This window comes from Nycticebus coucang, chromosome 2 (assembly GCF_027406575.1).
Source record: "Nycticebus coucang isolate mNycCou1 chromosome 2, mNycCou1.pri, whole genome shotgun sequence".
NCBI classification, from domain to species: domain Eukaryota; kingdom Metazoa; phylum Chordata; class Mammalia; order Primates; family Lorisidae; genus Nycticebus; species Nycticebus coucang.
The window spans coordinates 171,965,410-171,988,502 of NC_069781.1; the positions used below are offsets into that span (position 1 = coordinate 171,965,410).

General features: G+C 51.5%; 1 protein-coding gene and 1 non-coding gene across 13 annotated transcripts in view; both read right to left on the reverse strand.

Moving 5' to 3' along the window:
• LOC128597286 (C-type lectin domain family 18 member A) overlaps nt 1-23,093 on the reverse strand; it is a 43,909-nt gene that overhangs the window by 15,599 nt on the left and 5,217 nt on the right. For 6 of the 12 annotated variants that reach the window (XR_008383242.1, XM_053607597.1, XM_053607547.1 and 3 more), the window contains 15 exons: nt 18,470-18,510; nt 16,780-16,883; nt 16,407-16,490; nt 15,563-15,695; nt 14,465-14,686; nt 13,981-14,072; nt 11,940-12,167; nt 5,391-5,488; nt 4,897-5,018; nt 4,638-4,745; nt 3,428-3,520; nt 2,995-3,101; nt 1,945-2,074; nt 1,550-1,646; nt 758-849 (listed from right to left, as the gene is read on the reverse strand). Coding sequence is in view for 11 of the 12 variants with exons in the window: in XM_053607597.1 (XP_053463572.1) it covers nt 758-849; nt 1,550-1,646; nt 1,945-2,074; nt 2,995-3,101; nt 3,428-3,520; nt 4,638-4,745; nt 4,897-5,018; nt 5,391-5,488; nt 11,940-12,167; nt 13,981-14,072; nt 14,465-14,588 (1,291 nt within the window). In the remaining variant the exon portion in view is untranslated. Of the gene's footprint in view, nt 1-61; nt 237-757; nt 850-1,549; nt 1,647-1,944; nt 2,075-2,994; nt 3,102-3,427; nt 3,521-4,637; nt 4,746-4,896; nt 5,019-5,390; nt 5,489-11,939; nt 12,168-13,980; nt 14,073-14,216; nt 14,236-14,464; nt 14,797-14,907; nt 14,929-15,562; nt 15,696-16,406; nt 16,491-16,779; nt 16,884-18,469; nt 18,511-23,093 lie in introns of those variants that run through there. The other 6 variants (XM_053607626.1, XM_053607539.1, XM_053607555.1 and 3 more) reach the window with 6 other exon arrangements.
• Nucleotides 18,890-18,993, reverse strand: LOC128580352 (small nucleolar RNA U13). Its single transcript, XR_008378646.1, has one exon. It is a non-coding gene; the product is annotated as a small nucleolar RNA U13 (small nucleolar RNA).

Consider the following 23,093-nt stretch of genomic DNA (forward strand, 5'->3'; position numbering starts at 1 on the left):
TCTGGGCTCTTCTAGCTATGGAGGGTTCTGCCTACCCATTCCCCACTGGCCTCCACATCACCCTCTGCCCAGCTTTCTATGCAGGTCTGAGACCTCTTTGAACATTGGGCAGGCCTGGCCCTTGTTCCAGACAGGTAGACAAATCGGCGAACAAAGTGAGTGTAGCCAGGGCCTGGCAGGGAAGCTGCTGGCCAAGCCTCAGGGCCCTGGGTCCCACCGGGAAATGTGCTCCTGAGCTAGAAAGGAAGCAGAAGGGATTGGGCATTGGTGGCAGCCCAGGCAGTCCTGGGGCGGGGACCTGTCTGCCCTTGGTCTGGAAGTTCCCATGGCTGAGGTTCCATGTGGAGCTCCAGACCCTTCTAGCAGGGAGGTGGGTCTGGGAGGAGGTGGGAGGTGATGCTGGGCTGGGTCTGCCTTTGCCCTCCAGCACAGTTCAGTGGGCTCCAGGGAATCAGGGAGCACAGAGGACCCCACAGGGACCCAGGTAGCAGCTTTCATGGTAGGAGAGGGCCATTGGAGAAATCTGCTGTCAGGCTGTGGCTCCCGTCCTGCTTCTGCGTGGATGTGCTGTGTGATGTTGGGCCTGTCCTTTCTGGCCGGGCCTCAGGGGGTTGTGGGTACAAGACCCCAAGCAGAGCATCCTCCGTGGCCCTGTGTGCTCAGACACACACTGGACCTAGATATCCTACCACCCTGGAACAGGCTGATGGTACCCAAGGAGACAGGGATCAGAGAACAGAGCCAGGAAGGCCCTCACCAAACTGGCAGATGTAACGGTTTCGGGTTTTACAGCGTTGGTCATTCCAGTTGAAGGCGGCTGATGCCTGCATCTCCACACAATTGCCAAACCTGCTGGCCAGGATGTCAGGATGTACAGGGTGGAGGAATGAAATCAGGAGTCTGGGAGCCAGACCCGCCCTGAGTCCCCATCTCTGCCCCCAGGTGCTCCCCTACTGCACACTTTGCCTCAGCAGCCAGTGGGGGTGGTATGGGGATCTTGGGGAGCTGGGATAGACAAGCCAGCATCTTTTTCTCCCAGCAGGGAGGTGCACCTGGGAGCCCAACTGGGCCAGGACTTCCTCCAGGTGTCGGGCAAGGAGGGCTGGGTGACAGAGCTGGAGACCTTGGTGGCCACACAGCCTGACCACCTCCACCTCCACCCTGGGCATTGAAGACCACATGGCCAGAGGTCCTTGGTAGAGGATGATTGGTGGTTGTGTGAATGGATGTAGGTGGGTGGATGGCTAAGGAATGCTGGAGCCAGTGGACCAATGCAAGTGGAGAGTGTGTGGGGGTGATAGATGGAGGGTAGAGGCACACTGGGGGACAGTGAGAACAGGTAGATGGGTGGAGCTTCTTTGGGATCCCTGTATTTAGGTGATGGGCCTTAGGATTTGCATCTCTCTTACCTCAGCACTATGCGGGCCCACACTGTACCCACACTTCCCCAGCCTAGGGCACCAGGCAAGGCCCAGGCTTGCATAGAGCCCACCCAGGCAGCAGGCTGGGGAGGCTGAAGGCCTGGGAGGGAGTGTGCCCCTGGTCTCACCCCTGGTTGTCAGGCTGTCCAAAGGCAAAACTGGTGAAGGCCTGTTGCTCCCCGGTGGTCCAGCGGAAGGAGTCCTTGGTGGTCTTATAGGTGAGTCCTGGGCCAGAATAGCTGAAGTTGACCCCCACACGTGAGATCCCAGAACCCCTCTTGCTGTTCTGTCCCTGCTCCCAGTGCTGCCAGCCCCACCCCCCACCCCAGGGCTTCTACCTCTGCCCTCCCTAGGGAAGGGGAGAGCAGCCTGGTTGCTGGCCCCCGCCTAGGCTCCAGACATTCTCCGTGCCCTTGCCATCTGCTGTGGCTGCTCTGGGCTGCCACATGGCCCATGCTTCCTGGGGTAACGTGAGGCATCAAGACTGGGCACCCATGGCCCCCCTACCTAGCCAGGCACTCACCGATCCAGAAGTTCCGGGTCTCAAAGTCGCTGTCAGTCACCTCATTGGTGGTCTCCAGGCGGCCCAGGTAGAAGGCCAGGATGTCCTGTACTTTCTGGCTTTCAATCTGGGCCAGCACCCCGCCTCTTATCTGTAAGCCCCACCCCGGTCATACTGAATTGGCAGGACCCCCCAGAGCTCACGCAAGCCCCCCTGCTCTTCCTGCTGCTGACCCCCCCACCATGGGTGCCAAAAGTGTGTGCTGGCCAGGCTGTTGTCACCACCAGCCCCCACTGCCTCCTGCTTCTAAGAGTAGGGGTCCCCCTTCTGCTCCCCTGCCTGCCTCTCCTTTCTCTGAGCACAGGACCCCAACTAGTAGCCCCCAGGCCCTAGTAGGGCCCTGCCCTGGGAAAGGTTTTGTTTCACCTGCACAGTGTCTTCCATACATTCAAAACGATGGTGACATTATTAAATTGAGAGATGCCAACAAAAATCTGGATTTCCGCTTCTCTTTAGAAATTCCAAGTTCTGGCCACCCTGAGCTCACATTCTAGTGGCAACCAGCAGCCGGAGCTGAGGCAGGACGACTCCCTTGAGTAGAAGCTGGGTAGAACCTTGTCTCTGGGTCCCTCAGACCATTAAGTGACCTCCCAGCTTCCATGAGCCTCTGAGTCTGTGACCCCTGCTTTATGCTAATGAAGAGTGTGAGGTCAGAGTAGACAAAGGAACCAGCTGTCAGTCCAGGGCCCCTCCATTAAGACCCTCACTTGCATCTGGGCTCAATGGCTCATGCCTGTAATCCTATCACTCTGGGATGCCAAGGCAGGTGGATTGTTTGAGCTCAGGAGTTCGAGATCAGCCTGAATAACAGTGAGACCCGGCCTCTACTAAAAATAGAAAAACTGAGACAAGAGGATCGCTTGAGTCCAAGAGTTAAAAGTTGCTGTGAGCTATGATGATGCCATGGCACTCTATCCAGGGTGACAGAGTGGGACTCTGTCTCAAAAAAAAAAAAAAAAACCCTCACTTGAGACCCTGGGGGTTCCAGGGAAGGCAAGGGTCAGCCATCACCTGGCATTTCATCTTGGCTCTGTAGTAGGTGTCTGCCTCTGAAGACACCATGAAGCAATCTCCATCGATCCTCAGGTCACAGTTGTGGAACGGAAAGTGCACCTTGGCTGGGTGGGGGGTGCTGAGTTAGTGGGTGTGGGCCTCAGAATTATCACTGCCACCCTGCCAGGGAGCTAAGCTCCAAGTGTCCCTTCCTCTGGCCACCTGCTCCAAACTGGAGAGTGGGTGGGGGCCAGTGGTGTGCTGGTTAATGTGTAACAAGGGGCTCTCTCCCGCCCCCACCCAGAAAATCCACAATATATAGCATTTGCCAATTTCTGTGTTGTAAAACCCCTCAGTGTAGCCAATTTTGAGCTATAGATGTGACCGTCATTGACTGAGGACATGGGAGGGGATGCTGTGCCCTACAAAGGGGGCCTGGGGCAGCACTCACTGGCACACTGGGCTCCCTCGTAGCCCACGTGGCAGATGCAGGAGCACTCCTCCTCACGGAACTGGCCATGCACGCACTGCACGCTGCACCGCACTGCCAGGGCAAGGCAGGGGACAGAGTGCTCAGCCCCCAGACACCTGGACCCCTACACATTCAGAAATGCCAACCACAGCAAGGACACCCCTCTCAGAGACAGACTCATCAGGGCTGCCACCTGCTGCCATGCTTGGTATCTTCAGTTGGATCCCTGTTCTTTGGGAGGTGACCTGCCATTGTCACATAGTGGGGTGGGAGTGGGGAGGGGGCAGTGGGACAAGAATCCACTTCTGGTTCTTTTTTTTTTTCTTTTTGAGACAGAGTCTCATTATGTCACCCTCGGTAGAGTGCTATAGGCATCACAGCTCACAGCAACCTCAAACTCTTGGGCTTAAGTGATCCTCTTGCCTCAGCCTCCCAAGTAGCTGGGACTACAGGCACCTGGGGCAACGCCCAGCTATTTTCTTGTTGCAGTTGTCATTGTTGTTTACCTGGCCCAGATGGGCTGGAACTCACCAGCCTCCGTGCATGTGGCTGGCACCATAACCACTGTGCTACAGGCGCTGAGCCCCACTTCTGGTTCTTTTTTTTTTTTTTGTAGAGACAGAGTCTCACTTTGTCACCCTCGGTAGAGTGCTGTGGCATCACACAGCTCACAGCAACCTCCAACTCCTGGGCTTAAGCGATTCTCTTGCCTCAGCCTCCCAAGTAGCTGGGACTACAGGCGCCCGCCACAATGCCCAGGTATTTTTTGGTTGCAGTTCAGCCGGGGCCGGATTTGAACCCGCCACCCTCGGTATATGGGGCCAGCGCCTTACCAACTGAGCCACAGGCACCACCCCCACTTCTGGTTCTTAATTCCATCCTCCTCCCACAATCCCAGAGCGCAAGGGGCCAAATCTGAGTCCACTTTGAATCCCCTGCACAGTTCAGAGTCTGGCAGACAGTTGGTGCTCCTTAAATGCAGTGTGCACACTCAGCAAGTACATGGTCAGCATCCCAACACACTAGAGATTCCCTCAAAGCACTCCCAGTTCATGTAACAGCCCCAGGACATGCCACACGAGCAGGTGTGTGCACTCCTGGGCTTGGCCTCCCTCCTCACCCCAGTGGGTCAGCAGTCTGTGCACTGGGTCTCTGGGCAGTGGTGACCTGGAATTCTAGTTCCCCTCACCTTGGCAGTATCTTCCCGTGTATCCAGGGGGGCAGTGGCAGTGGCAGGTGCTGACATTGAGATGTCCATGGTTCCGGCAGCTCATCCGACATGGGTTCCTGGGAACCTCTGGTCAGTTGAGGAAGGAATTTCCTTGGGTGCTGAGGGCCAGGGCTTCCAGGATAGCCACCCAGGAAGCTGCCATCCACCCCAGGGTCACCAGGCCAAGCCCTTGTGTGCCTGCTGCCCCAGGAGGCGGCAGGTGGGGTGGGGCACTCACCACAGAGGCCCCCTTCATGGTCCCAGGCCTTGAAGCAACCCGAGACACTGGCTGTGCAGAGCGTACACCAGGTGCCCTTCTTATAGGGGATGATTGTCTTCCCATTGACCTCCCAGTTGCCTCTATGGGAGCAAGTACCAAGGGTCCAGAAGGGCCTGGCCTTGGGCAAGGTGGGGTGGGCCTTACTGCCTGATCCAGGGGCCCTGCTACAGAGTCAGGGAGCTGGATAAGACAGGGGGATTCCCTAGGAAACAAAAGATGACCTCCAAACTAGTCTTCAGCATTCTCTGAAACTAGGGTCATGCTACCAGCAGGGCACATCTGTATGGCCAGAATCTTCAGCACACTGTCCCTTTCTGCTTCTTCCCTCTCCCACCAAGGGATAAGGACCTTCCAGGCGCATGGTGGACATCTCGCCTTGAGTAAAAGCAGCCCTCCCCACCTCCCAGACAGCCCAGCAGGAGTAGCAGGCCACTGCCATCAGGGGGGCTTACCCGGGGGAGTAAGCACAGACAAAAGCTTCCATGGCTGCCTGGCCTACAGAGCACAGATGCTGCCCACAGCCCAGCTGGCTCGAGGTGGCCCACACGAGCTGCAGGAAATACAGTGGCTCAGAAACTCTATAATAAACTGGTCCTGGAGAGGCAAACATAGCTTTTGCCACAATCCAGGCAGATACCTCTCTCACCTCCTTGAGGGCCCCAGGAGCAGTGGCTATTTTGGGCAGGGCTATAGGATGGATGGGAGTAGTTTAGGAAGGATTTCTTTTTTTTTTTTGTAGAGACAGAGTCTCACTGTACCGCCCTCGGGTAGAGTGCCGTGGCGTCACACGGCTCACAGCAACCTCTAACTCTTGGGCTTACGTGATTCTCTTGCCTCAGCCCCCCGAGTAGCTGGGACTACAGGCGCCCGCCACAACGCCCGGCTATTTTTTTGTTGCAGTTTGGCCGGGGCTGGGTTTGAACCCACCACCCTCGGCATATGGGACTGGCGCCCTACTCACTGAGCCACAGGCACTGCCCTTTAGGAAGGATTTCTAAGTGGAAAGGGGATGGCCAGAAGATACCTAAAGGGAGGAGAGATTGTGTAAGGGTGGAGGGAGATTGTGTAAAGGTGGACTTCAAGGGCCTTGTGATTGCAAAATGGCCTGCAAAATGGCCACAACCCTTCTCACTACGTGACTTTGCAGCTCTTTGCAGCAAGAGGAGATGTCTCTTTCCCCGTCCCTTGAATCTGGCTGGCCCTGTGACTTGTGTTGGCCAACAGAATGCAGTAGAAGTGATACTAATCTGATTTTGAACCTGGCCTCAAGAGACCTACCACTTCCACTCAGTGTCAGAACTATGCTCAGCCACCACATGGACAAGCTCAGGATAGCCTGCTGGAGGTGAAAGACTCACAGGACAGAGATGAGTCACTCAAGGCCATTCTACACAGCCAGCTCCCAGCTAACCCACTAGCTCACTGCAGTTGCCTGACTGACCCCAGCCAGGATCAGAGAACTTTCTAGCTGAGCCCAACCCAAATCATTGACTTGAAGAATCATAAGTTGTTAAATTTTGGGGGTGGTGTATCATGCAACAAAAGCTAATTGATGCAGGTCTTTTCTTTCTTTCTTTCTTTTTTTTTTTTTTTTTTTTGAGACAGTCTCAAGCTGTCGCCCTGGGTAGAATGCCGTGGAGTCCCAGCTCACAGCAACCTCAAACTCTTGGGCTTAAGTGATTCTCTTGCCTCAGCCTCCCAAGTAGCTGGGACTACAGGAGCCCACCACAACACCTGGCTATTTTCTTTTTTTTTTTTTTGCAATTGTCATTGTTGTTTTAGCTGGCCTGGGCCAGGTTCGAACCTGCCAGCCTCGGTGTATGTGGCTGGCACCCTACCCACTGAGGTATGGGCAGCACCAAGCTAATTAATGTAGGTCTTTTTTTTGAGACACAGCCTCAAACTGTCGCCCTGGGTAGAGTACTGTAGTATCACAGCTCACAGCAATCTCAAACTCCTGGGCTCAAGCGATTCTCCTGCCTCCGCCTCCCAAGTAGCTGAGACAATAGGCGCCCGCCACAGCGCCCGGCTATTTTTTGGTCGCAGCCGTCATTGTTGTTTGGCAGGCCCGGGCTGGATTGAAACCCACCAGCTCAGGTGTATGTGGCTGGCGCCTTAGCTGCTTGAGCTACAGGCGCTGAGCCTAATTGATGCAGGTCTTTAAACTTAGATTTCAAGTCTTAGAATCAGTGACAACTTAAAAACAGAACAAGTGGTCAACACCCAAAACTAGATGAGTAAAAGGCTGGGTTGTGGCAGGCAGAGGTGAGCATGGAGTCATATACATGTATCTAACAATTAGGGAATATGCACTCTTTTTAGGAACCCACAGAACTTTTGAAAACCACAAAGCAAAACCCCACATTAGACCACAAAGGAAATTTCAATAATACCAAAGAACCAGTATCTTACTGTCCACATTCTATGAATTCAATGTAATAAAATTAAAGTAAATAAATATTTTAGAAGTAAAGAAGAAAACATAGTTTGGAAACTTCAATACACACACCAACATAAATAACAATGTCATGCCTGGAAATAGAAAACAGCTCTAAATAACAATGAAAACATTAAATATTAAAACTTATGGGATGCAGCTAAAGTAGTTTAGAGGGAAATTCATAGCCTCAAATGTATATAGTAGAAACAAAAACAGATCTGAAATCAGTGAGTTAAGAATCCACATTAATAACGTAAGAAAGAATAATGGAGAGCTGGGCACAGTGGCTCATGCCTGTAATCCCAGCACTTGGGAGGCTGAGGCAGGTGTATTGCTTGTGTTCACAGGTTTGAGATCAGCCTGAGCCAGAGCGAGACCTCGTCTCTGAGAATAGCCAGGCATTGTAGTGGGCGCCTGTAGTCCCAGCTACTTGGGAGGCCGAGGCAAGAGAATTGCTTAAGCCCAGGAGTTTGAGGTTGCTGTGAGCTATAACAACACGGTACTCTTTGTCGCTAGGGCAACACAGTGAGACTCTGTCTTTTTTTTTTTTTTTGGTTTTTGGCCAGGGCTAGGTTTGAACCCGCCACCTCTGGCATATGGGACCGGCGCCCTACTCCTTGAGCCACAGGCGCCGCCCTAGAGACTCTGTCTTAAAAAAAAAAAAAAAAAAGAAAGAAAAGAAAAGAAAATTTTGAATTATCTATAACCATTTCTTAAAGTTGAATCAGTAGTTGAAAATCCATTCACACATGCACATAGACAAAACAAAAAGTAGAACAAGTCTTGAATAGTTTTTTTTTTTTGTAGAGACAGAGTCTCACATGTAGAGTGCCATGGCATCACACAGCTCACAGCAACCTCCAACTCCTGGACTTAGGTGATTCTCTTGCCTCAGCCTCCTGAGCAGCTGGGACTACAGGCACCCGATACAACGCCTGGTTATTTTGTTGTTGTTGTTGTTGTTGTTGCAGTTTGGGGCTGGGTTTGAATCTGCCACCCTCGGTATATGGGGCCAGCACCCTACCCACTGAGCCACAGGCACTGCCCAAGTCTCGAATAGTTTTTTTTTAACTTTTTTTTTTTTTTCTTAGAGACAGAGTCTCACTCTATCACCCTCCATAGAGCGCCATGGCATCACAGCTCACAGCAAACTCCAACTCCTAGGCCTAGGTGATTCTCTTGCCTCAGCACCCCGAGCAGCTGGGACCACAGGCGCCCGCCACAAAGTCTGGCTATTTTTTTGTTGCAGTTTGGCCAGGGCTGGTTTTTTTTTTTGTAGAGACACAGTCTCACTTTATGGCCCTCAGTAGAGTGCCGTAGCATCACACAGCTCACAGCAACCTCCAACTCCTGGGCTTAAACGATTCTCTTGCCTCAGCCTCCCGAGTAGCTGGGACTACAGGCACCTGCCACAACGCCAGGCTATTTTTTGGTTGCAGTTTGGCCGGGGCCGGGTTTGAACCCGCCACCCTCGGTATATGGGGCCGGCACCTTACCGACTGAGCCACAGGCACCGCCCACCGGGGCTGGTTTTGAACCCACCACCCTTGGCACATTTTGCCAGTACCCTACTCACTGAGCCACAGGTACCACCCTCGAATAGTTTTATAGGAGCAAATATCACAGAAATTATTCTAGAGAATAGAAAATGAGGCAAAGATTCCAATTCACTTCATGAGGTCAGTACAACGTTTCTATAACCCAGGTAAGGGCAGTAAGAGAAAAGAAAATTAAAGGTCAGGCCGGGCACGGTTCCTCACACATGCAATTCTAGCACTCTGTGATGCCAAGGTGGGTGCCTAAGCTCATGGGTTCAAGATCAGCCTGAGCAAGAGGCTAAAAATAGACAGGCATTGTGGCAGGTGCCTGTAGTCCCAGCTGATTGGGAGGCTGAGGTAAAGAGAATTGCTTGAGCCCAAGAGTTTGAAGTTGCTTGAGCTGTGATGCCACTGCACTCTACCAAGGGCAACAAATCGAGACTCTGTCTCGAAAAAAATTAAAGGTCAGGGTGGCGCCTGTGGCTCAGTCAGTAAGGCGCCGGCCCCATATACCGAGGTGGCGGGTTCAAACCCGGCCCCGGCCAAACTGCAACCAAAAAATAGCCAGGCGTTGTGGCAGGCGTCTGTAGTCCCAGCTACTGGGGAGGCTGAGGTTAAGAGAATCGCTTAGGCCCAGGAGTTGGAGGTTGCTGTGAGCTGTGTGAGGCCACGGCACTCTACCAAGGGCCATAAAGTGAGACTCTGTCTCTACAAAAAAAAAAAAAAAAAAAAAATTAAAGGTCAATTTCTTTTTTTTTTTTTTTTTTTGTAGAGACAGAGTCTCACTTTACCACCCTCGGTAGAGTGCCATGATGTCACAGGACTCACAGCAACCTCCAGCTCTTGGGCTTCAGTGATTCTCTTGCCTCAGCCTCCCGAGCAGCTGGGACTACAGGCGCCCACCACAATGCCTGGCTATTTTTTGGTTACAGTTCAGCCGGGGCTGGGTTTGAACCCGCCACCCTTGGTATATGAGGCTGGCGCCCTACTCACTGAGCCACAGGTGCCACCCAAAATAAATAAATTTTTAAATGAATAAATGTTGGTGCTTTTTCTTGAGAGCCATTTTTTTTTTTAATTGAAACAGAGTCTTATTTTGTCACCCTCTGTAGAGTGCTGTAGCCTCAGCAACCTCATACTCCACAGCAACCTCACACTCCGAGGCTCAAACGATTCTCTTGCCTCAGCCTCCCAAGTAGCTGGGACTACAGGCGCCTGCCACCATGCCCCACTATATTTTGTTTAGCAGGCACGGGCCGTGTTCGAATTCACCAGCCCTGATGCATGTGGCCTGTGCCCTAACCACTGAGCTCTGGGTGCCCACCTAAAAGAGACATTGTTTAGAGCTTTATATTTAATCATTTTTTTTTTTCTTTTGTGGTTTTTGGCCGGGGCTGGGTTTGAACCCGCCACCTCCGGCATATGGGACTGGCGCCCTACTCCTTGAGCCACAGGCGCCGCCCATAATCATTTATGATAAAATGATGTGATGTCTGCGATAGGTATGGTGGCATAGCCTATAGTCCCAGCTACTTGGGAGGCTGAGACAGGAGGATTGCTTAAGCCCAGGAGTTAAGTCCAGTCTGAACAGCATGGTGAGACTCCTATCTCTAATAATAATGATAATATTGTGAGAGGAGAGGGATATAGGTAAGGATACACATGAAACCATGAGTTGATCATTGTTTTTTTTTTTTTTTTTTTAAATCAGCTTTATTTTTTTTTTATTTTTTTTTTTTTGGTGATTTTTTTGGCCAGGGCTGAGTTTGAACTCGCCACCTCCAGCATATGGGACCGGCGCCCTACTCCTTGAGCCACAGGTGCCGCCCGAGTTGATCATTGTTGAAGCTGGGTGATGGGTGGGTTCATTATACCATTCTGACCACTTTGTATACATTTGAAATTTTCTTTTCTTTTCTTTCTTTCTTTTTTTTTTTTTTGAGACAGAGTCACCCTGGGTAGAGTGGCACAGCTTATAGCAACCTCAAACTCTTGGGCTTAAGTGATTCTCTTGCCTCAGCTTCCCAAGTAGCTGGGACTACAGGCGCCTGCCACAATGCCTAGCTATTTTTTTTGTCATTGTTGTTGCAGTTGTCATTGTGGTTTTAGCTGGCCCACGCCGGGTTGGAACCCACCTGCCTTGGTGTATGTGGCCGGCGCCCTACCCAGTGATCTCATGAGTAATCAGAGAAATGAAAAAAATAGAGCAAGTGGCTAGGTGAGGTGGCTCATCACTGTCATCCTAGCACTCTCGGAGGCTGATGTGGGCAGATCGCTAGAGCTCAGGAGTGGGAGACCAGCCTGAGCAAGAGCAAGACCCTGTCCTTACTAAAAACAGAAAACACTAGCTTGTGTGGTGGCAGGCACCTACAGTCCCACCTACTCAGTAGGCTGAGGCATGAGGATCATTTGAGCCCAATAATTTGAGGTTGCTGTAAGCTATGATGACACAGAACTCTACTGAGGGCAACACAGTGAGACTGTCTCAAAAAAAAAAAAAAAAAAGCTGTTTTTACACCCTTGTTCTGGCAATAGTCAGGAACCTAATGATATTGGGGAAGTGGGAATTGGTTTGCTTATCTGCACAGTTGGTGCAATCACTTTGTACTTTTTTCTTTTCGGAGACAGAGTCTTACTTTGTTGCCCTTGGAGGGAGTGCGGTGGTCATCATAGCTCACAGCAATCTCAAATTCTTGCCTCAGCTTCCCAAGTTGCTGGGACTATAGGCACCTGCCACAACACCTGGCTATTTTTTTGTTGTAGTTGTCATTGTTTAGCAGGCCTGGGCCGGGTTCGAACCCGTCAGCCCCGGTGTATGTGTCTGACGCCCTAACCATTGAGTTACTGGCATTGAGCCAGTAAATTTATGTTTGAAATTACTCACATTTAAGGTTGAAAAAAATAAAATTAAACAAATTGGAGGAAAAGGAATCCCCAAATTCAGGACAGACTGTAGCTTCTTTTGAGATGACCAGGCTGGCCTCAGGGATCCTGTACCTTGGCCTCCCCTGCAGCACACTCACCTGAGTGTAGTGGGTGCAGGTGGCATTGTGGGCACACTCGGCCTCTGTGTGGCTGTACTGCTGCCCCTCTGCGAACCACAGGCTGACCACTTCAACAAAGGACACCAAGCCTGCAGGCCACAGCTGCTCATTCCAGCCCACCTGCGGTGTAGACGCCAGACTCGGGGCCGGGGTGCCACAGAGGGCTGCCCTGGCCTGAGCCAGTTGGGCCAAGCTCTCACTCCAGTCCTAGGGGTGGCACAAACAGAAGAGGCATCAGCTGGAGGCCTTTGGATAAAGGAGCGGACCACTGGGCCAGACCTCAACGATTCAACTCCCACACCATCTCCGAGATCCAGGAGGTGCCAGCTCATGTGGAGAAGAGAGCACTGGAGGACGAGTCCTTCTACCTTCTGCCCTGAGCTGATCTCCATCACTGAACCAGGGCCAGTAAAGGTCAGGCAGGACCCCCTGGAGCTCTCCCTGGTGTGCTGGGAAAGCACAGGGGTATCTAACACCTGACCCTGAGTTCAGTGGGGTCAGATGTCAGGGAGCCTTCATCCCCCTGAGTCTTGGTGTGGGCGCCCTTAGGCTCTGCCCAGGCGATGGGTTGGGTATCTGCTGTCTGTTTCCTGTCTGGTAACAAGAGAGGCGCTCAAGCTTTCCAGACTGGCTCTGTGTTCTGACCACTGTCAGAAAGGCTCAGGGGCTCCTACCTGGCTTAGCTGCCCCCCTCTCTGTGGTGGCCATGCCTCTGTACTCTGCTTTCTCAGTCCTGACTTTCACCCCCACCCTGTAGTGAGTAGGGGCACAGTGTGGAAGAGTGTAAGAACTTTCCTGACCTCCGGGCTCTAGCCAGAGTGAGCAGAGTTGCTCCCCCGACCTCACCCCTCAGTCTGGCCCTGACCCCCAGCAGTCACGTTATCTCCATGAGACTCAATAAGCTCATCTGTAAAATGGGTACAATACAGGACAGCACTGCTGTGAGGACTAAATGGGTGCGGAGAGCAAAGTGCCCCTCAGGGCTTCCCCAGCATGCCTGGCCTCCCCCAGGGGCAGGTCTCCAGTGTGTATAAAGAAGGGGTGCCCTGGAACCCTAGAGGCCCACAGGGGAGCCGAGGGCAGAGGGGGAAGGGGCTGAGTGGTGGGGTTCCACTGTACCTTTTACTGAAATGTGGTTTTCTAGGACTTCCACAAAAAGCCCTGAAAAGTGTGTCAACTGCCGGTCTGCTGATCCCAGCACCTGCAGGGGCCCAGGCAGAAGCACCCACCACTGGGTGTCACAGCTGGGAATAGCCCTGGCGGCCCAGGGGCTAGGCCTGAGGTCTGACAGAACCACTTAGGGCCAGGAAAGAAGGAGAAGCTGGTATCTCCACCCCCACCCCCCCATCTGCCCGCCCCACCCCCACCTCCTGGGAAACCGACCCCAGAGCTCTCAAGGTCACACCACTGTGGCAGCCAGCCTAGGAGGAGTTCATGGGAGGCAGCGATGGGGAACCCTGCCCGCCCCCACCAGGCCTGCCCTTGCTCCCTGGCCTGTGAACGTGGGCTGGGTCTCAGGCTAAGTGGGGCAGCATCTCCGAGGCCCTATAGGGGTGGTGGGAAACCTCACCCTCCGACCTGCTCCTGCTGTGAAATGTGAACAGTGAATGAGCAGGGAGCTGGGACAGGCCCCGCCTAGTGGCCCAGATATGCCCAGGAAGGTCTCCCCTGGCCCTTCCCCCCACCCTGCCAGACTTATTTTCCTGGAGTGGGGGGATCTGGCTCCTTCCATGTCCCCTGGTGTCTGTGGCAACAGGATGCCAGGAAAGCCCCAAGGCCTGCCATTCAGGCCAGTTTGAGCCTGAGATCTGACCTCCAGCACTAAGAAGCCACAAAGCCCCAAGGCCTGCCGTTCAGGCCAGTTTGAGCCTGAGATCTGACCTCCAGCACTAAGAAGCCACAAAGCCCCAAGAACTAGGACCATGGTCCCTCCAGTGGGCTCTGGCTATGCCTGAGCCCTCCCCTGGGGTCTGTCTCTGTGGCTACGCACTGGCAGAGCAGAGCTGGGCTGGGCACTCACCATTCTCCGCATGTTGGCCGCAGGGGGCTGGACCCGGCTGCGCAGGCGATTGTGCAGGGAGAGGAGCAAGAAACTCTCCCTCCTGCTCAGGGCTGAGGTGCGAGAGAAAGTCAGGGTGATGAGAGTGCAGCCCTCTTAGGAAACCAGACCTAAGCCGGGAGAGGAGGGTGGTAGGTGCAGGGAGGAGGGCGCAGGCGTAGAGATGGAGGGGATTGGAGCCCAGTTGCAGCCCTTGCCTGGAGCTCTCTAGGCCACTGAGGCTCTGGTGGACCCAGCTTCAGGCTCTGGTCAGTTTTCCTCCTTGACCCCAGCCCTGGGCCCACCCCTTCCACCTTCCTCCTCTCCAGCCCCACCCTCCATCCACCAGGGCCCCTGGACTGTCCCAGGTTTCCTCATTAAGTTACAACAGCACAGCCAAAGATCCAGAAGTCACCCAGTACCCCTCCATCCACAGAGTTCTTGTACTCATGCAGATATCCCTTACCTCTGGGCATCGGAGCCTGCTCCTGCTGCTGGGGCATCCACACCTCTGCCCAGATCACACCAAGGAGAGCCAGGAGTACAGGCAGGAGGCCCCCCAGCCTGGAGGAGGGATCTGGCCGTGGCATGGGCCTGTCAGGCACTCGGGATACTGTGTGGCTCAGCCGTCTAGTCCAGTACACTCTGTAGGCTGGTGGAGCTATCCAGTCTCAGGAGTCAGGCTGAGCTGGCAGACAAAAGAGGGAGGCTGGTAAGTAATCGCTGTGTCCAAACAGCCTCCCGTCGGCGCTGGCATGAAAAGAGACAGACAGTTCCCAGGGCTGCCCGCCTGCCTGGCTCAACCTGGACAGCCCGCCCCACCGACAGCAGGCGAGCGCTGCACACTGACCCCATGGCCCCTGCTAATCATTGCAGGATTATTAACGCCCTTGGGGAGCCCCTACAGACCCTGATGATTGGCCCAGAGACATTCCAGGGCTGCAGATTAGTGACCAATGGCCATGTCCTGGCTGGGACAGTGACTTCCGAGTCCACTAATGGCTTCTACTTCCCAGCCGCAGACCCAGGGAGGAGGCTGGGGCCTCAACTATGTGCCCTTCAGGCAGGTAGGCCATGGGCAAGACCCCAGGGGACTTCTTCCCTTTCCTGGGAAGCATTTCTCAACCTCCAGCCATGAATTAAACATGGACAAGAGGTAACTGCACACCAGACAGGTGCCACCAGTGAGTGGGCTCACAGGGGAATGGGTTGGGGCCACATCTGCTTGAGGAAAAGGGTGGCCTTAAGACAGCCTGCCTGGGCAGTGTCGGGGGCTGGGCCCAGCATAGTGCCTGACACCCTCACCCACGTGACTGAGGGCCAGGAGAGCAAGGCAAGGGTGGAGCAGAGCACGTGATGCTCTTGCTGACTTCACTCCTGCTGGGAACAAGTCTGCCTCTAGACAAACAGGCGGGGGTGTACAGGTGGTGGATTGCCAGGATGTTTGGGGCTGGCTGCTGCCTGAACAATCCCACCTGAGCAAGGAGCAACAGATCTGCACTGTGGGCCACATTTCTTAGGATATAAAAGACTGTGCTGGGGGGAAGCCAAGACGAGGGCTCACCTTGTGAATCAACTGCTTCTTCCTACTGGAGTGTGTGTGGCTGCAGCCCTGGGTCAGCACCCTCTCAGAGCTAGGTGTCAACTCCATGGACACTTGGCTGAGATACAGGGGCCTTGGCTTTCCTAGGGAGAGACTGATGAAATGTGGATGTTACTGTGGGTGTTGGGGAGTGGGGGCCAGGCCAGCCACAAGGACCCACAAAGCTGACCTTGGGCTGTGGGTCCCCAACCATATCCAGGACCTTAGGAGTTTCTTCTCCCTCAAAGGGGTAACCGGGCAACCTTGAACTCACCACACCCTGGGCCCAGCAATACTTATAAACAGCTTACAAAGCACCTGGCACGTACGTGAGTTCATTTCATTGTCACAGCAGCTGTGCTGCAGCTGATGGGTGTCCATTTTATAGATGAGGAAACTGGGGCTCAGCGTGTCTGTCCAAGGCACTTGTCTGAGGTCACTCTGCAAGTGCCAGGTGCACCCCAGCTAACCTAAGGCCTCTGCCTTCACACGCCCAGCGTTTTCATTCACATTTCAATCTTTCTGAGTTCAATTTCCACAGCCTTGCTCTGTGCTGGATCATATAAAATCCACTTTCTCCTCCTGCGTTTTTTTTTTTTTTTTTGTAGAGACAAGAGTTTCACTTTATGGCCCTGGGTAGAGTGCCATGGCATCACACAGCTCACAGCAACCTCCAACTCCTGGGCTTAAGCAATTCTCTTGCCTCAGCCTCCCGAGTAGCTGGGACTACAGGCGCCCGCCACAACGCCTGGCTATTTTTTGGTTGCAGTTCGGCAGGGGCCGGGTTTGAACCCGCCACCCTCGGTATATGGGGCCGGCGCCTTACCGACTGAGCCACAGGCGCCGCCCCTCCTCCTGTGTTTTGATGATAAATGTGGATGGTTGTCCTGTAATAGCATGATGCCAGGCACTTGGGATAGGTGGGAGGAAAAAATATTTTGGGGCTCAAGATGGTGCAATTTCTTTTTTTTTTTTTTTGTAGAGACAGAGTCTCACTTTATGGCCCTTGGTAGAGTGCCGTGGCCTCACACAGCTCACAGCAACCTCCAACTCCTGGGCTTAAGCGAGTCTCTTGCCTCAGCCTCCTGAGCAGCTGGGACTACAGGCGCCCACCACAACGCCCGGCTATTTTTTGGTTGCAGTTTGGCCGGGACAGGGTTTGAACCTGCCACCCTCGGTCTATGGGGCCGGCGCCTTACCGACTGAGCCACAGGCGCCGCCCAAGATGGTGCAACTTCTGAGGGGCCCTGGTGGCAAGACGAGTCCAGGTCAATTCCAGGGTCATTAGGCAGAAGAGGAGGAGCTGAGTGGATAAAACGTGAGATGAGGTGCATGAGGGACTAGGCTCTACCTGTGTGACCCTGGAAGTGTCACTTCCACCCCCAGTCTCAATGTCCAGCAGCGCAGGGCTGGGATGACAACCACTGGTGGACTCCTTAGCATTGCACCTTGGTTTACGTGAAGTTTCCTCCTGGGTCCTAACCTTTTACCCTCAGGGGGAGGGTGGGTTTTGAGAAAAAGCAGCCCTGTTCTTGCAAGGCACTTTCCCTGGGTGAGGCTATACGCAGCTTATTCTGCCACCCAGATTTTATGATACGCATTTCACTGTGTTCGCTTTATCACATGTATCTCTAACGATCCACCCCACCCCAGCGCATGCATGGCTGCCACCTCTTCTCTCGGTCTGCACTCAAAGCTGCAGTGTTCAAGTCATTCTGTCTCTGAAGCAGCTCATTTTTTTCAGAGCCATGAAATTTATTATTATATTTATTTATTTGAGACAGAGTCTCAAGCAATTCTTCTTCTTTTTTTTAATTTGTCACAGCTCTTAGCAACCTCAAACTCTTGGTCTTAAGCCAGCAGTTTTCAACCTGTGGGTCCCGACCCCTTTGTAAATAAAAATACTTCCTGCATATCAGATACTTACATTACGATTCATAACAGTAGCAAAATTACAGTTCTGAAGTAGCAACGAAAATAATTTTATGGTTGGGGGTCACCACAATATGAGGGACTGTCTTAGAGGGTACCACAGTAGGAGGCATTAGGAAGGTTGAGAACCATTGGCTTAAGCAATTCTCTTTTTTTTTTTTGAGACAGTCTCACTATGTCACCCTCAGTAGAGTGCTGTAACATCACAGCTCACAGCAACCTCAAACTCTTGGGCTCAAGTGATTCTCTTGCCTCAGCCTCCCAAGTAGCTGGGAATACAGGCACCCCCCACAATGCCCAGCTATTTTTTTTGTTGCAGTTGTCGTTGTTTAGCTGGCTGTGCTACAAGCGCCAATCCTTACACAATTCTCTTGCTTCAGCCTCCCAAGTAGCTAGGACTACAGGCACCTACTACAACGCCCGCTATTTTTGTTGTTGTTGTTGCAGTTGTCATTGTTTTAGCTGGTCCAGGCCAGGTTTGAACCCGCCAACCTCAGTGTATGTGGCTGGCGCCCTACCCACTGAGCTACAGGTGCAGCCCCGGAGCCATGAAATTTAGTTGATGGTCCCTAAAAGAAAAAAAAAAAATCTCTTTTAAGATTACATTCAAGGCTGGGCATGGTGGCTCACATTTATAATCCTAGCACTCTGGGAGACTGAGGCAGGAGGATCCCTTGAGCTCAGGAGTTTGAGACCAATCCCACAAGAGTGAAATTCCATCTCTACTAAAAATAGAAAAAATTATCTAGGTGGGGTGGTGGGCACCTATAGCTTCCAGGCAGGTGAGGCAGGAGTATGGCTTGAGTCCAGGAGTTTGAGGTTGCTGTGAGCTAGGCTGATGCCATAGCACTGTAGCGTGGGCAACAGAGTGAGCCTCTGTCTCAAAACAAAAACAAAAACAAATACAAACAAACAAACAAAAAAAACACTCAGCAAAGAAAGAAAAGACAAAATTACCTATATCAGGAGGGGAAAAGGTGATATCATGACAACTGATCCTATGGAAACAAAAAAGCTTGTAAGAAAATATTAAGAACAATTTTGCCAAGAAACAAATCTTCCTACAAAGAAAGATTGAGGTACAAATGGCTTTACTGGTGAATTCTACAAAATATTTAGGAAGGAAAAATACCAATCATATAAAAACTTTTTCAGAAAGCAGAAAAGGAGGAAAAATTTCCAACTTATTTTATAAGGTCTGACTGTGCTGTTGCCTGGACTAGAGTGGCTCACTACAACCTCAAACTCTCAGCCTCAAGTGATCCTCCCACCTCAGCCTCCTGAGTAGTCCTGAGTATGGGCATGTGCCACCACACTGGGTTACTTTTTAAATTTCTTTGTAGAGACAGGATCTTTCTTTCTTTCTTTTTTTTTTCACATCTGATGGGTAATGTGCCAATGTTGTAACAAGATTTGTGGGAGGTACATCTCACGCATGCACATGAAAACCCAATCCTTACGCTTATGAACTACAAAAGGATCAGAGACAGGATCTTTCTATGTTGCCCAGGTTGGTCTCAAACTCCTGGCTTCAAGTGATCTTCCTGCGTTGGTCTCCCGAAGGGCTGGGATTACAGGTGTGAGTCACCATACTAGGCCCCTTTAGTATTTTTGATAAGGCATTATCTGCTAGCACCAAATTGTTTTTGTTTATCTAAGAATGTTTGTATTTCATCTTCACTTTTGAAGAACTTGCTGGATATAGAATTCTTGGAATAGGTTTTTATCCTCTTAGCACATTAAATATGTCATCTGCCTTCTTCCTCCACTGTTTCTTGTAAGACATCCACATTTAATCGTGATGCTTTCTTGTACAGGCTGCAGAGTTTCTTCCCTTGCTACTTTCATAATTTTGTCTTCCATTTTTTTTATTTTTTGAGACAGAGTCTCACTCTGTTGCCCTGGAGTTGAGTGCTGTGGTGTCATAGGTCACAGCAATCTCAAACTCTTGGGCTCAAGTGATTCTCTTGCCTCAGCCTCCTATTGTTTCTATAGGGGACTACAGCCCCCTGCCATCACACTATTTTTAGAGATAGGGTCTTGCTCTTGCTCAGGCTGGTCTCCAACTCCTGAGCTCAAGCAAGCCATCCATCTCAGCCTTCCTGAGTGCTTGGATTACAGGGGTGAACTACCACACCCAGACTTACAAGTGATTCTCTTGTCTCAGCCTCCCAAGTAGCTGTGAATAAAGGCACCCACCACAATGCCCAACTATTTTTTTTTGTTATGTTTTGTTTTTATTTTTAGTAGAGACAGAGTCTTACTCTTGGTGAGGTGAGAGGATTGCTTGAGCTCAGGAGTTTGAGGTTGCTATGAGCTATGATGCCACAGCATTCTACCCAGGGTGACAGAGTGAAACTCCATAGCACAGTGGTTATGGTGCCAGCCACACACACCGAGTGAGGCTGGCAGGTTTGAACCCAGCCGGGGCCAGCTAAACAACAATGACAACTGCAACAAAAAATAGCCGGGCGCTGTGGCGGGTGCCTATAGTTTCAGCTAGTTGGGAGGCTGAGGCAAGAGAATCGCTTAAGCCCAAGAGTTTGAGGTTGCTGTGAGCTGTGACGTCACAGCACTCTATCGAGGACAAAATAGTGGGACTCTTATCTCAAAAAAAAAAAAAAATATATATATATATACACATACAAATAAAAGCTGGCAGTGAAGGAAAGAACATCTCAGGAGTAGAGTTCTGTTGAGAAGAGACTGTCCAAACTCCTCTGTGTCTATAGCCTCTTCTGTGGATAAGGGACCTAGATGGTTTTGCAATAGTTAGTCCTTTGTGGAAATGAGCTGGGGAAACCCGGAAACAAAGCATCCTCTTGAGGTTGCTATCATCTTCATAATTGTTATATTTAAACAGGTCACCCAACTGAGAGATGCCAGGGCAATCATAGCTTACTGTAGCCTTGAACTCCTGAGCTCAAGTGACCTTCCTCAGCCTCCTGAGTTGTTCAGGCATGCCCAGCATGCTGTTTCGTTGCTACTTCATGAAAAGCAACAAAAATAATTTTATGGAGCGGCGCCTGTGGCTCAAGGAGTAGGGCGCTGGTCCCATATGCCGGAGGTGGCGGGTTCAAACCACAAAAAAAAAAGGAAATAATTTTATGCTTGGGGGTCACCACAACATGAGGAACTGTATTAAAGGGTCGTGGCATTAGGAAGGTTGAGAACCACTGGTCTAGAGGATATAGCAGCAGAGTGGGCCCAGCTAATCTGAGGAAGGGCTGAAGCACAAAAATCCAGACACATTCAGGGTCTTGAAGGACTGGAGAGCACCAGGTGTTCAAAACACCAAATGCTCAGCTGTATCTGCTCACATATGCTATATAGACATGTGTATCATGGGCATGGAAAAATAACTCCCTGGGCTTGGATAATTGGACCTAATTCCAAGGCTGCATCCTGGAGGAAGTCTACACTAAGCCCACATAGTAATCAAGCCACAATGAATTCAGTTATCAGCACTAGTGGCACTTGGAGACCCAGCCCAGCTCCCATAGCAAGCAATTGGCAAATAGGTCCAGGCCCAGGTCCTTTGTTCTCTAGCTGTGTGTCTCTCAACCTCTTAGCTTCGTTCAGTTTTGCTCATCTCCCACTGTCTCCTACAATCTGGGAGAAACCCAAGGACCATGCAGTTTGCCTCACAGGAGTAATGAAAAGGCAGCTGTAGTGCATGGAAAGATGCTACGATGGGCCAAGTATTTTATATATTTGAGTCTCACGAAAACCCTATAAAGTAAGTTTCACCGTCCAATTTATACTCAAATAAATGGAGGCCTAGGAAAGGTAACTAACTTCCCACGATCTTACACCAAGGAAGAGGCAATTCTGGCCTTCAGGTCAAGCCCAAAGTCACGATCTTAATACATCACAATAATCAGAGGTTCTGAGGGGGCTTGATGCAGATGACACCCCCGATCTAAGTGTCTGAGGGTCCCTAACTCTACAGAGCCTTTCACGTGGACAAGCAGGTGGAGGAAAAGGGCACATCCCTCTTGTTGAGGCTGCTCCCAAGGAACCCCATCTCAGTCCTGTGCCACAGAGGCCACACTGGTCATTAGCCTTGGCGGGGAGATTTGATGAGTCTGACTTGGGTTTCTAATTGATCCTGACATGGTTCCACACAGCACCCAGGGCCCTGTGAGCCCAGGAAAACTCAAATCCCACATTGCAGTATAGTATGAAGTGATACCTACTGGCCTGTGGATGGGGACAACAGCAATCAAGGAATCACACATGATGGGGGAGGCAACCGGGGCATCATTCCGTTGGTAAACGGTCATTTTAAACATTTTGTATTTTTTTTTTTTTTTTTGTAGAGACAGAGTTTCACTTTATCACCCTTGGTAGAGTGCCGTGGCGTCACACAGCTCACAGCAACCTCCAACTCCTGGGCTTAGGCGATTCTCCTGCCTCAGCCTCCCGAGTAACTGGGACTACAGGCACCTGCCACAACGCCTACTCCTTGAGCCACAGGCGCTGCCCAACATTTTCTATCTTTAAATGTCAAAAACTTTTTTTTTTTTTTTTTTTGAGACAAAGCCTCAAGCTGTCGCCCTGGGTAGAGTGCGATGGCATCACAGCTCACAGCAACCTCCAACTCCTGGGCTCAAGCGATTCTCCTGCCTCCACCTCCCACAGACTGGGACTATAGGCGCCCGCCACAGTGCCTGGCTATTTTTTGGTTGCAGCCGTCATTGTTGTTTGGCGGGCCTGGGCTGAATGCGAACGGCCAGTTCAGGTGTATGTGGCTGGCGCCTTAGCCACCTGAGCCACAGGCGCCGAGCCAATGTCAGAAACATTTTAAAGCTTTGAGTCTCTACTTTTCCGCGTTCATTTAATTATCTATTAAATGCTAGGCAAATAGTAGGTGAAGTTTCAAAGGTGAGTCCTCCTCAGAGGGATTTACAGAACTAGTAGGGGAGAAAAAGTAAAGGGTGCAATAGTTTCTTGTTGTTTTGTTTTCAGACAGGGTCTAGCTCTGTCACTGTGACAGAGTGCCATGGCAATCATAGCTCACTGCAGCCTTGAACTCCTGAGCTCCAGTGACTCTCCTCAGCCTCCTGAGTTGTTCAGGCATGTGCCACCATGCCCAAATAAGTTTTCGTTTTTCTTTTTTTAGAGTTGAGGTCTTGCTATGTGCCCAGGCTGGTCTCGACTCCTGCCTTCAAGTGATCTCTCACGTTGGCCTCCCAAAGTGCTGGGATTGTAGGCATGAATCACCATGCCCGGTGGGCTTTGTTTTTGAAAGATGAGAGGGCTCTGCCAGGGTGTCTGGGCAGGAGACCATTTGATCCTAAATTAGGAACTTTCTACCCAAAGCAGGATGGAACTTTCCACCCAAAAGGAGGAGCCAGGAGGGCATTTTGGTGAGCAAAAGATGGGTCTGCTCAAATCTCTCAGTGTGACTTGAGTTCCCAAGTATGTGAACTCAGCCACAGGCAGGGAGAGTGAGCTAGGATAAGCGGGGAGGCTCCCCCCAGCCAGCCTAGGGATGCAAGGAGGGGAAGGTAAACACCCACAACCTCCATACCCCAGTTTCTAATTTTTTTCTTAACATAGGTAGATACAAACGGTT